The sequence below is a fragment of the Pygocentrus nattereri genome, chromosome 17 (assembly GCF_015220715.1).
Source record: "Pygocentrus nattereri isolate fPygNat1 chromosome 17, fPygNat1.pri, whole genome shotgun sequence".
Lineage (NCBI taxonomy): Eukaryota > Metazoa > Chordata > Actinopteri > Characiformes > Serrasalmidae > Pygocentrus > Pygocentrus nattereri.
The window spans coordinates 29,435,294-29,447,889 of record NC_051227.1 but is presented as its reverse complement, the minus strand read 5'-3'; the positions used below and the strand labels follow the sequence as shown (position 1 = coordinate 29,447,889).

The 12,596-nt window shown below is 44.2% G+C and overlaps 1 protein-coding gene across 2 annotated transcripts in view; it reads left to right on the top strand.

The window, feature by feature from the left end:
- The window catches only part of ssh2a (slingshot protein phosphatase 2a), a 32,640-nt gene extending 21,765 nt beyond the window's left edge, over positions 1-10,875 (top strand). Inside the window, exons 2-14 of one of the 2 annotated variants that reach the window (XM_017719191.2) lie at positions 647-759; positions 1,896-1,960; positions 2,174-2,295; positions 2,404-2,469; positions 2,558-2,623; positions 3,083-3,277; positions 4,913-5,006; positions 5,213-5,341; positions 5,446-5,492; positions 5,593-5,739; positions 5,832-6,032; positions 7,687-8,641; positions 9,113-10,875. In XM_017719191.2, coding sequence (XP_017574680.1) covers positions 647-759; positions 1,896-1,960; positions 2,174-2,295; positions 2,404-2,469; positions 2,558-2,623; positions 3,083-3,277; positions 4,913-5,006; positions 5,213-5,341; positions 5,446-5,492; positions 5,593-5,739; positions 5,832-6,032; positions 7,687-8,641; positions 9,113-10,399 — 3,487 coding nt within the window. In that variant the 3' untranslated portion in view covers positions 10,400-10,875. The remainder of the gene's footprint in view (positions 1-646; positions 760-1,895; positions 1,961-2,173; positions 2,296-2,403; positions 2,470-2,557; positions 2,624-3,082; positions 3,278-4,912; positions 5,007-5,212; positions 5,342-5,445; positions 5,493-5,592; positions 5,740-5,831; positions 6,033-7,686; positions 8,642-9,112) is intronic. The other variant, XM_017719192.2, reaches the window with a different exon arrangement.
- The last annotated feature ends 1,721 nt before the right edge of the window (positions 10,876-12,596 follow it).

The following is a 12,596-nucleotide window of genomic DNA, read 5'->3' as shown; positions in this document are numbered from 1 at the left end:
AAATTTGAAAGCTGTAATAAACTGAAAGGAAAAAAAAAACATACTAACGTAAGTCATATTTTCACACACTTTTTTGCTGCATCCAAAAATGTATGGAATAAGACACCACATGAATTGTCACACACCTACAGACTTGGTATATTGTAATGGTATAATTTCAACTACTGTGTAAATGGTTCCTTCAATCATGCTTGTATATTCAGTGTCTTTTTAACAAGAATTCTGAATAGTATCATACAAAATAATCACTGAATTGAATCATGGTAAAATTGGAGATTCATGTAGTATTAAATCATTTCCTGAAGAACTGTAATCAAATTGAAGCAACAGGTGAGAGATGTAAACCTCCAGTCAGTAGTCCTATGGTGTCGCTTGGACATGTTATGTAGAGATCTTATGTGGTGATGTGGCCACAAGAAATGAGTCTCTGCAGAGTGTTTTCACTGAGCGCTGTACCACACCATCCCACTGAGACAGCGCTTAACCCCAGACACAATACCAACTGTGTGTGTGTGCTTATGTTCACATGTATGTGTATGAGAGAACAGGTTACCACTGTAAGACTTGCCACATATGAATGGTTTAATGTTTCTGCAATGCTATAATGTTTAAGTTTTATAGAATTTTTTTTTGTCCTTTGTCTCAGTATCAGTGAGAATTTCCTCACAGTCAAAGGCGCTGCTGTCTTCTTACCACGTGGAAATGGTTCTTCACCTTCCTCAGTGCCCCGCATTACACAGCGACGGAATAAACACACAGGTATGCCATTCTCTCTGTGAACCATACTGGTCCATTAATAAGATCACTCTCGTGCTCATATAGGATTAGATGTTGCCTATGTCCTAATGCCCCTGGCCACAACATTTCACATTTTGGCCAATTGCAAGCCTGTGCAGGTGGCCACTTGTCTTGGAGTTTTTCTGTCTTAACAAACCTGTCTGGTAGGATACAAAACTAATCGGACAAATTACATTTTGTCACAGTTGTTAACTGTAACCACCACAATAGCTAGTATAGTTGTGTGGTGACTGGAGGGAACGCAGTCTCACAGATGCATTACCATTGACTAAAGTTTGTTAATGTAACTCTATGAAATAAGGTCTAAAATAGAATAGCGTGTGAATAGATGTTACACTGAGAAGCCATCCCTGCAGTAGCTAAACAATACCTCAGCAGTGGGGACCACCAAGTTTTTATTAATGTAAAGTTTTTGGAAAATATTTTCCTTTTTTCAAATCAGCACCTGTGTTTTTGTTACTGAAGCATGGTTGTTAACTGTAAATGTGTGTGTGTGTATGTGATAAACGTGTTTCTATTATTTTGGCCAAAACTTCACAAGATTCATTGGCTTGGTGGCCTGTGTGACCATTGCAAATTTTTTATCAGTCTGCTTCTGCTCATAGTAAGTACAGAAGTGAGGTACAGCCATGTGCGCCAGCCTCAGTGCTTACTGGACAGAAGTCCACTGTCAGAAGAGCAGTGAGGCTGCTGGAATGTGACCTGGTCATGAGAATGGAGGCTAATATATATGGCAGGCTATTTAAGAGAACTGTTCCATAAGCTTGACCTTCAGGGTGAAGGACACTGATTATTTTAGTTAGTGGACATGTACGTGTATTGCTGTGGGTTGAATATATAGGCTTCTCTGAAAATGCGTTCTGAATGACATTAACTGTAACCAGTAACTGTGATGAACCAATTTCAGTAGACTGTCTGCAACCTCTGAGTTCTCAGTACTTTTCACAAATTCCTGAGTTATATAAAATCCAGCGAACAAGGAGTGTGTGTTTTACATGTAAAAAGAAGTGGAAGGTGCTTATGTCGTTGTGTCTGAGTGTATTGTAGAATTCATAGTTCTAATTTAGAAATTAATAAGTGTCTTGGTTTCTGTCCAGGTGACCTTCAGCAACACCTGCAGACCATGTTCACTCTGCTGCGGCCAGAAGACACCATCCGCCTGGTAACTACCATCCCTCAGCTCCACTTACTGAAAAGAGAGAAGTGTGCTGATTCTGCTTATTTCACCAAATCTCTCTCTCTCTCTCTCTCTCTCTCTCTCTCTCTCTCTCTCTCTCTCTCTCTCTCTCTCTCTCTCTCTCTCTCTCTCTCTCTCTCTCTCTCTCTCTCTCTCTCTCTCTCTCTCTCTCTCTCTCTCTCTCTCTCTCTCTCTCAGGCGGTTCGGTTAGAGAGTGCCTACCCCCAGTGTACGCGGTACATGGTAGTGGTGTCCACCAATGGGAGGCAGGACACTGAGGAGAGTGTGGTCCTTGGCATGGACTTCACCAGCTCAGACCGGTCAGTCTCTCTTGTATGGCCAACTTTCATCACACCTCTGTCATACTGTGATAGCTCTTGGTCGTTCTGTGAGCTAGAGGTTTATGTTTTCTGGTGTGTCTCCTGTAGCCTGTGCACGGTTGGGCTGGTCTTACCCCTGTGGAGCGACACACTGATTCACTTGGATGGAGATGGGTAAGGAGGCGCTCACGCCCAAGCATTTCCTTTGTTAGCAGCGTTAGAATGCACCACCAATACTGACATTGTTTCTGTGTCTTTACAGTGGCTTCAGTGTGTCCACTGCTAACAGAGTCCATGTCTTCAAGCCTGTGTCCGTCCAGGCCATGTGGTGAGTATCATTGTGACTTCACTCATCCACTGCCTCTTTATTTGCCCTTTTCTTTTACTCATTTGAATTGTTTTTTTTTTATTGCTCTTTCTGTCCTGTTTCATTCTGACTTTTTCTTCCCGTTTGTCTGTCAGCTGGCTTTTATGTCTTCTTTCTGACTGATACTTAAATCATCAATGCAGTCCTTGCCCTGTTTTTAGATGCGGAGCACTTCATGTAACTTGCTTGTAACTCCCTCATTTGCATACACACTCACATAGGTGGCACCTTGTCAACTGGCTTATGAAGCTTCATGAGAGAAGTGCTTCGGATCAGTGCATTTGTTTTGTCCTTCTTCGTCTTTCAGGCTTCCTCTTTGTTCCTGTTTGCCTGCTTGCTTTTCTCTGTGTCTTGCCTCTCGTTCTGTCTTTTCTAACCCTCGTTCATGCTCTTTCTGATTCACTTCTCTGTCTCTTTCAGGTCAGCACTGCAGTCTTTGCACAAAGCATGCGAAGTAGCACGGTGTAACAATTACTACCCAGGCAGCCTCTTTCTGACGTGGGTAAGCTACTACCAGAGCTGCATCTGCTCTGAGCAGCACTGCATCAACGAGTGGAATGCCATGCAGGATGTGCAGTCACACCGCGCAGACTCACCTGTGCTGTTTACCGATGTGTGAGTGCGTGCATACATGCACACATACATATAACCCACATGGAAAAACCCATTCAAAGAAGCTGTCAGATACTTGAAACCTTGCTGTTTTCATGCTTTAACAGGGATCATCTGGAAAGTGGCACATACCATTGGTTCATCATTTACTAAACATTACTCCCACACTTGTCAATAAGGGTTTTGTTCCCAAAACATGACAGTAAATGGCATCCAGCTGAAGCTCTCATGATCATCTTATATTGTGACCCTCTATATATATATGCTGCTGTTTTTACCCAAGTTGCTGTAGCAAAGTTTCACAAAAGTTTGCATACATGGCAGTGCTTAAAGGATATGGCCCAGACACTTATTTATGATCGTATCATGGGGGGGAATTTCCCCATGATTGAAAATATTCCCACGTGCCTATGTTTTTAACTTCTAACACACACGGCCAGGGCTTTATATAGCTCCTCTTGGAGATGGTTTGATTTACAGTCGGAAAAAAGCATGGAGACGGGTAGATGGACAGGCACACTGACCGATGGAAACAGGTGCTCAGAAAGGGGGGGTTGACTTAGTTAAGGTGGTCTAGACAGTCAGTTTGGAAAGGGAGATCTACTGAGTGGCCTTTTTAGGTGTTTATTTTCCTTGAGAGGAAATTCATCAGGTTCTTAAGTTCTGCTGAAGCAACTTTGCACGCATAAGTGTTTTTAACTACTACTCGTGAAGGGCAAGTGAGGAAGTGAAAATGATGGGTGTGTTTGTCTACTATGCAAGCGCTGCAAAACATACAATGGGATTGAATTTGGATCCTGTTGGGCTTACTGCCAAAGGTGAAATACCAGCCTTCATGATGGTTTTGTCTCCATTCCTCAGCCCACATGCTGTCATTTTGATAGTTCTGCTTGTTTGCTTTCAAGCTTTTTCAGTGTGCGCACAAGCAGCGTTCACATAGGAAATTCTGTGAAAGAGTAACCCTACACTGCTGCTTCTCAGAACGGCCCGAATTAATGCATGTAACCTGGCTCTTTCTCAGGCACTTGATAAAGTGTGCACACATAAACAAACATGAGAACATGAGGCAGTCAGGTGGACTGCATAAACACCATTGCATGTAATGGTGCATAAACACCATTGCATACACTTGCTGAGAAGGCTGACCTACATTGTCTGCTGTTATTTTTACTATTTTCTCTCTAGTAAGAGCTGTTAGCTGAACCCCTCTTGTCCTAATCAGTGACCCAATCAGGAGCCACTAAGTACCTAATTTTAGTACCGATACTCTGTTGTTGAGAGAGGATTAATTTCACACCCAGGAATCTATGTTAAAGGTTCTGCTATTCAGACTGACAAATCTATGCCTCCACATTATCAGTCATTTCTCTGATATGGTATTTTTACAGGAGAAGGAAAAGAACTTTATTAACTTTAATATATGTAATGGTAAAAAAGTCAATGTAAGACATTTGTCACTCCATTCTTCATGAAATGCTCTCAGTATGTCAGCTCATATTTTCAAATGACTAAAAAATGTATAGTTATTGAGTTTTAGATATGATGTCAACAATATTTATAAAATTACTTGAACTTGTTTGATTATGTAAGTCTATGTCTTTTAAAAGCAAGTTGCTATGTCCTCTCTTGTGTGAGCAGGCCAACAGAGAGAGAGCGCACGGAACGACTCATAAAAACCCGTCTGAGAGAGATCATGATGCAAAAGGACCTGGAAAACATCACTTCTAAAGAGGTATGCACTCATAGCTGCAGTGGCAGGTTTTCCGGGGCTACAGATGTTTACACACAAACTTTTGAACTCATCTTCTGTACCTCAGCGTAACTGATTAGATTATGTGAGTGGACTCTAAGCTGCTCTATCTCTATTTTGGCCGAGTGAGTGAATACTGGTGTTTGGTTGTCCTGTGCTGATAAGCTGGTCTGTTTTGTTGCTCTCAGATCCGCACAGAGCTGGAGATGCAGATGGTGTGTAACTTGCGGGAGTTCAAAGAGTTCATTGACAACGAAATGATAGTCATCCTGGGCCAGATGGACAGCCCCACAGAAATCTTTGATCATGTGTTCCTGGTGAGGGTCTTTCCTTCTCTGTTGTGACCCCAGTAACTGTTTAAATCCCACATTGTACTGTATAAACGAGAGTGAACTGAAATGTCTCTCTTGCTGTAATTCAGGGTTCAGAATGGAATGCGTCCAATCTGGAAGAGCTCCAGAGCAGCGGGTAAGTACTATTGTTATGGATGGCTGGTTCAAATCAACACATCCGGTCTGCTTTTGTGAACTCATTGTTAATCTCCCCCAAACCCCTCCATGCTCTACAGGGTTCGTTACATCCTGAATGTGACACGGGAGATTGATAACTTCTTCCCTGGGCTTTTCGAGTACCACAACATCCGAGTGTATGACGAGGAGGCCACCAACCTGCTGGAGTACTGGAACGATACCTGGAAGTTCATCTCCAAAGCCAGGTACGGGTTTAGGCTCCTTATGGCCACAAAAAACAACGTAGTAATGTATTACTTCATGTACTGAGTGTTGCTGTGTGTTTTGTTTGTTATAGGAAAGCAGGGGTGAAGTGTCTGGTGCACTGTAAGATGGGTGTGAGCCGCTCAGCCTCCACTGTAATAGCGTACGCAATGAAGGAATACGGCTGGGATCTGGACCGAGCATTTGAACATGTGAAAGAGCGGCGTTCAGTCACTAAACCCAACCCCTCTTTCATGAAGCAGCTGGAGGAGTATCAGGGCATCCTGCTGGCCAGGTACGAAACTGCATGCATATATACATGCATATACTGCCAGTGCTAGTCACTGCTTACTTGCCCGAAGTTTATCCTTAAGTGACCTGTGTAAATTGGAAAGTAAACAAAATTCACATTTTGGGACTCATTTCTTGTAGATGCAGAATTTAAATCTACAAGAATTTAAATCTAATGGCTGGCGTTGAGTAGCTAGGATTTGAATTGGTAAAATGCCATTGGTATTACAGTTTCACAAAACTGGGTCTAAAACAATAAAAGCAGATGTCAGGGGGATTCCAGGACCAGGACTGGGAAACTCTTAACATGTTTTCTGGTATAGGTTTTGGAGCAAATCTGATGCCCAGCACATTTTAGAACCAAGCTACTGCACATATTTATTTTTATCCATTATTGTACATAGGGAGTAGCAGGACATCCTGCTGATCTGGTATTCCTTGAGCTTGTTTCTCACGCAAACACCCTGTGATTTATTCACCACAAAGGGACACCAGTACTGACACACTTGTACACAATGAATCAAGATTACCTTTAGTTTACTCTCAAAAAGAGTACTGTAGACTGGGATGGGACTTTCCATTGAGGGTTTACTTAAAGGGTTTTCTGTATCAACACTGAGTAGCTACAGTACTCTCAGCTTGCAACGTATGAATTATGTGGGAGTTAGCTGCTTAGCAGCATTCCCTTGCTGTGCATCTTTCCGTCACACTTTGATGTAATGTTTACATTTCTATTTATGTACAAGTATTCCTCTTTCCGTTTTTTGACAAAAGGAGGTCAGGACCATCAGTGTCTCCTTTCTTATTTCATACTTTTTCCCAACACAGTGACATTTGAATTTGACATATGAAAAATGTGAGACAATTGTGCTGTGATTCTATAAAAGTAATAGTTCAGTGAAAAATCTAATCAACACGGTTTTTCCCCCTAATTCTAGAAGTAATTCCTCAGCCATGACATGTCTGGTTTCTAATGTTTGCTGCTGTAGGCTTACACTGGAGGTACGAGGCTAATGTAGCTAACCATAAATTGCAGCTCATACCCCACGGCTCATTGTGCAAACTGCATGCTTAGGTCACCACACGCTTGCCTCAAAGTGTGTCAAGTTGTCAATTAATCACAAATAGTTAATTAATCACAAATAGTGTTTTACACTATATGATATACTGTTATCTTTGAGAAGGGGCAAAAGTAGCATGCCTACAAGAGCAGTAAGAGCTAGGCCTGAAACCTGAACAATAACACTTCAAAAACATTTGTAATCACTGGTAAAATTTTGACAAAGTTATATAGTGTTTGACCCAATTATCAGCTTGTTTTACATTGTTCCGACAACTGTGCATGTGCTTATCTTCACAAAGGAGGGGAGGGATTTTATTGCTTATGTTTTTATCTACAAGGCAGTTGGCTCTTTCTCCTGAAGGGTGGGACTTGTAATGCAGCCAGCATGTTGAATCTTATGAGCTATCCCATTAAGCCTTCACCCAGTGAACTGTCTTATACTGTATTATAAAGTCTGTTTTGGCTGTATTTGATAGTCAGCAGTATGTCCTACAATGTTAAACATCATAGGCAAATTTATTTGAGATTATGTAACAACTCAACATTGGTTAATATAAATGTGTTCCTTTCCTGTTTCCTCCATCACTGTCTCCAGCAAACAGAGGCACAACAAGTTGTGGCGGTCTCACTCCGACAGCGACTTGTCTGAGCAGCAGGAACCTCTGTGTAAAAGTCCATGCACTCTGGGCCGCTCTGACCCCCACAATAACCACAACCACCTCAAAAACAGCAGCCACCCATCTATCCAGAACATGCTCGGAATGGCTGTGCTGCAGACACTCAACAGGCCCCGGCATAGCGCAGAAGACCCACACTCCAACTCCTCCGGCATTACTAATGGTCCGTGTGAGTCAAAAGAGGAAAACCTCTGTTCTGAGTCAAGGTACGAGGACCCCTTGCTGCCTCCTCTGCCTAGGCCACGGGCAGCCACCGTGGTGCCTGAACAAAACATAGCAGAGAGCAGCGGTCTGAAAGTAGCAGTGACTGTGCCTATTGCTCGCCCTCACCCTCCTCCCTCTCTCCATGTTCTCACTCCCGCTGTGTCTCCTCCTCCACACACCCTCAAGCAGCCCCACACTGTGCCAGAGCCAAAAACAGACTCTGTTGAGCCGTCCCTGGACATGCCTGATCAAAACGATTCTTGTCAAACCTCCCAGTCCTCTGGGATTCCGAGCTTGGCACTATATCTGGATACTGTGAGGACTGTGAGCAGTGCTAGAGAAGCGGAAGGCAATTTAGCATCTCCACGGACGCCTATGGCCATCAGCCCCTCGGGGGCTCCTCTAGCAGTTGGACTTCCTTCTAACAGTGACTCTCAGAGCTCCAGCAGTAGAGCTGAGCCTGCTCAGAGGACAGCTAATTCAGTGAACCCTGCTTCCTCCAGTCTCAGCACTGATAGCATCGACTTCTTCAGCGCCAGAGAAAAATTCCTGGGGCTGTCTCAGGATGGCCAGACTCGCCAGCTCTCTGAAGTGGCAGCTCCGCGCACTGTGCACTCCCGATGCTCCAGCCTGTGCCTGGAGGAGACCATCTTATCTGCAGCAGAGGAGGTAAGAGTGCAATCATACTCAACACTGCACTCAGTCTGTACACATACAGTTTGGCAGGGTTTGCTAAATTACTGTTGCAGATGATGTTTCATTTCAGCTCAAATTAGGGCAAGTCAAATTAATGCAGTACTGCTACCTACTGGAAACATGGAGAATTACTAGTGTGCCAGCCCCCACAAAACTGTGTTACAATATAAGCCCTTTCTGTAAGGGTTTTAGGGTAAAACTGATTTCTTAGCTATTTGTCTAATTTTGCTATTTGGCCAATAAAGAAGATGCCAGATCTGAAATTCTCTGTAACATGTCTTCCAAATGGTTTGTAGACATTTGCATGTTTGCTAACTGTACTCGTTAATGTGAGAAATGTCAACGATCACTAAGCTAAGATGTTTTATACTTTATTCCCTAAAAATGCAGTTGTTATATCAGCATTCTAAACCATGCTTTTCTCTCTCCCTCTCTCTCTTTCAGTGTTCCTCTCCTTCAGAGAGTGCCAGTGACAACCTAGCTCTGCCCACTGCATCGGCCCACCTTCCCGACAATGGCGTGTTCGTGCGGCACATGGTGACCTCACTGGAGTCCATCGCTCACACTCAAAGCCTTCAGCACCAGTCCCCACTGCATGAGCAGGCGGAGGTCAAGAAAGAGGAGAGGACATCGCTCCCTCCCTCCCCCTCCACACCCCCCTGTGAACAACCCACGGGATCTGTGCGTCGTGCCACAGAACAGCTGGAGCTGAGGCTGCGGCAGGAGAATGTCCCTGCCCGCTCCCCTCTGCACTCACCCTGCACCGCCAGCCCTGATTTGCAACCACCTTCTGTGGACACTGATTCTGTCCGGACTGCAGAACACATTGATTCCGTGCAGACCACAGAAGGACAAATAGAAGATGTCCGGCTATTGGATGACGAAGATTCAGGGATAATCCCGGACCCATGTAGTTCCTTCTCTACATATCATGAAGTGAGTGCTTCAGCAGTCACTGTGAACCCCAGCTTGGAGCCTAGCTCTGCCTCTTCCTCCTTACTATGGCTGGAGGGCGTCACTGAGCTGGAAAGTGATGCAGATGATCCACTCAGGCCGAATGGACGTCTGGCCCGCAGCAGCCAGGACCTGGAGAAGATCCAAGAGACCCTGAGGGAGCTGCAGGCTTTTCTGTATGAGGCCGGGGGACTGGCCAACCAGGCTGACCCTAAACAGCAGCTTGAAAGCAACCAGAGCAAGGCAGAAGCCGAGCAGCGGGCAGAGCCCAAAGCTCCAGCAGTGTGGCAGAGAGCCATGGAAATTGAAGCAAGGCTCAGACAGGCTGGGCTAACTCCGCCCTCACTCATGAAGCGCTCTGCCTCCCTGGCCAAGCTGGACCAGCTGGAGCTGTCCATGCACGACCTGAATGACTGGGATTTCCACCCTGTAGCTTTGGGCCCTGGGCCGGCCTCCTCCTCCCTTTCTCATTCTCACTCTCTTGCTCACTGTCCAGACGATGCCCATAAGAAGCAACGTTTTCTACCTCAGAGCCCCTCCAGCCCCCTGGCTGCTGCTCACCCACTGGAGGCCAACAGGACTGAAGGCCCCACCACCTCGCTCTCACACCTGCAGCATAGACAAGGGAGCAGAGCAGAACATGCCTCTGCTCCACCTACCGTCTCAGTCTGCACACGGCAGCAGCAACAGCAACATGCCAAGCCGCACCCGGTGCGGCGACTGCGCAAAGCAGCGGACAAGAAAAAGACAGTAACCGTGCTGTACAATACTATGTGACCTGTACTGAACTCAATCAGGGTAGGTGTGTACCTGTGTGCCATTTGAGGCGGACTCTGGCCTGTAGATGTCAGGATCTGTGTGATCCATACCTAAGCTAAAACTGTGAGTCCATGCTACTGTATTTGTGTGCGATAGTATGAGTGTATGAGACTGTGCCCAGATCCAAGAGCTTTTGAGTATCAATGGAAAATAAGGTGGCCTGTTTCTTAAAATGTGCACTTTACTTATTCTGTGTTTTTTTTTTTTTTTTTTTTTCCCTTCATTTTTAATATTATTGTTTTTGTTCATTTTTTTAGTTTGTTTTTATTTTGGAGCGTATGTTTTGCACTGATTTGAAGGTAGCCTGTCTGTCTGTATGTGTGTGTACCAATGTGTGCTGGCCTGGTTTTTGCTGGAGAACCAGAATGACTTTTATGTATTTTTTTTTTAATCTTGTGGCTATTATAAATAAATAGAAAATACATACATTTTAACCATTTCATCCATTTTTTCCTCTATACACTTGCACTTGTACTTTTAAGCACTATAGCATGGTCTTGTTAGTGTGTGCTCTTAAACGGTGCCACAGTGAGTTCTTTTAGCAATAATATAAAAGAACCAATTTTTTTTGGTCTCCTTAAGACTCGTATTTGAAGAGGTTTAAGAGCAGAAGAACCTTTTTAAGTGCTGTTCACTCCGTGCACTTACAAGTGCATACGATCAATATAAGCAGCAATATTTTGAGACATCCAAAACTATGTATCTATCCACCTCTTTAGCCTACAATAGTTTGCCCTGCCCATTTATGTTGGAAGTTATAAGGTGTTTCAGCATGGACTGTACTTTGAACATGGGACAGCCACTCAGAATTCTGTAAATATTTACATAGATCTGTCTTAAAGGCACAGTAACAAAAAACAAACTATGCCATAAGGAGACACTGGAAAATGATTATGTAAAAATTGTAAATGTTTTAACTGTTTTTAGCCTGTAATATCACACACATGTCCAAAGCGGACCTCAAGGGAGAACCTAAAATGCAAGAGGGATATGGGTCCTACATTAAGTGACCCTTATTAGTCCCACAACAGGGAAATTTCACCTCTGCGTTTAACCCATCCGTGAAGTGAAACACCACATGCACACTAGGGGGCAGCGAGCACACTTGCCTAGAGCAGTGGGCAGTCTTATCCGCAGCACCCGGGGGTTAGGTGCCTTGCTCTGGGGTTTGAACCGACAACCTTCCGGTCACAAGGCTGGTTCCCTAAACTCCAGGCTACGGCTGCCTTCACATTCTGTGGAGGTTCCTTAAATGTTAAAAAGGTTCTTGACAGTCCACAAAAATGGTTCTCTAAGGAACCCTTTCTGGCCTCTTAAGAGTGTAGGAAACAGTGCCGCTGTGTGAACAGAAGTGGAACTGCGTGAATGATGTAATGGTGTGTGTAGCTGGCTCAGCTCGGCTTTAGTGCTGTCCATGCAGCACTGCCCTCCCTCCACATCCACTCAAGCTGCACACTTTATTTAATCCACGACAGCTTCACTGCCCCTTTTCATCAGCTAAACAGCAGTAGCTGCAAATTACTGAAAACAGTGCACACTAAAATAGGAATTGCTTTAAAGCGGTGGTTTTATTTCGAGAATATATACTGCAGATGCCAAGCCGAATCGGTACATCCGTACCGCTTATTTCAGGACTGAAAACACTCATTTCAGCAGCTTGTAAAATACTCTTAAAAGCTGAGAGATGTATCAAAGGTTCACTCAAGCACATTTGCTAAAGGTATTTACTCAACCGTCAATTAAAAGCGTTTACTCAAACATGCAGTATAAAAACTCATTATTAGCAATGCTGGAATTCTGCCCACAGTTTCCACATCTATTCTCAGTTAAACTCCCTCATCGTCTGTCATTCACGCGTATATTTATAATCCTTTGCTCTGGCACTCTGATGCCCAGACTGTGTCTGAGCTGTTTGTGAATTCTCTTCACAGCTACAGCTTTGACTTCTTGGGCTGGTTAATGTTATTCATTGAGGTTGACTCACCACGCCGCCAAAGCTCTCTGCAGATTGCTGATTCATACTGAGATTGGTGGCGTTCTGCTTGGCTTTCGTTGCGGTGCTTTCCCAATCCTCCAAAAATAACTGGAGCAAAGGCCTTTTCGGTGCTGCTGATGAGGCTCTTCTCACGCTCCTTCATGTTGTGACAGAGAGGTG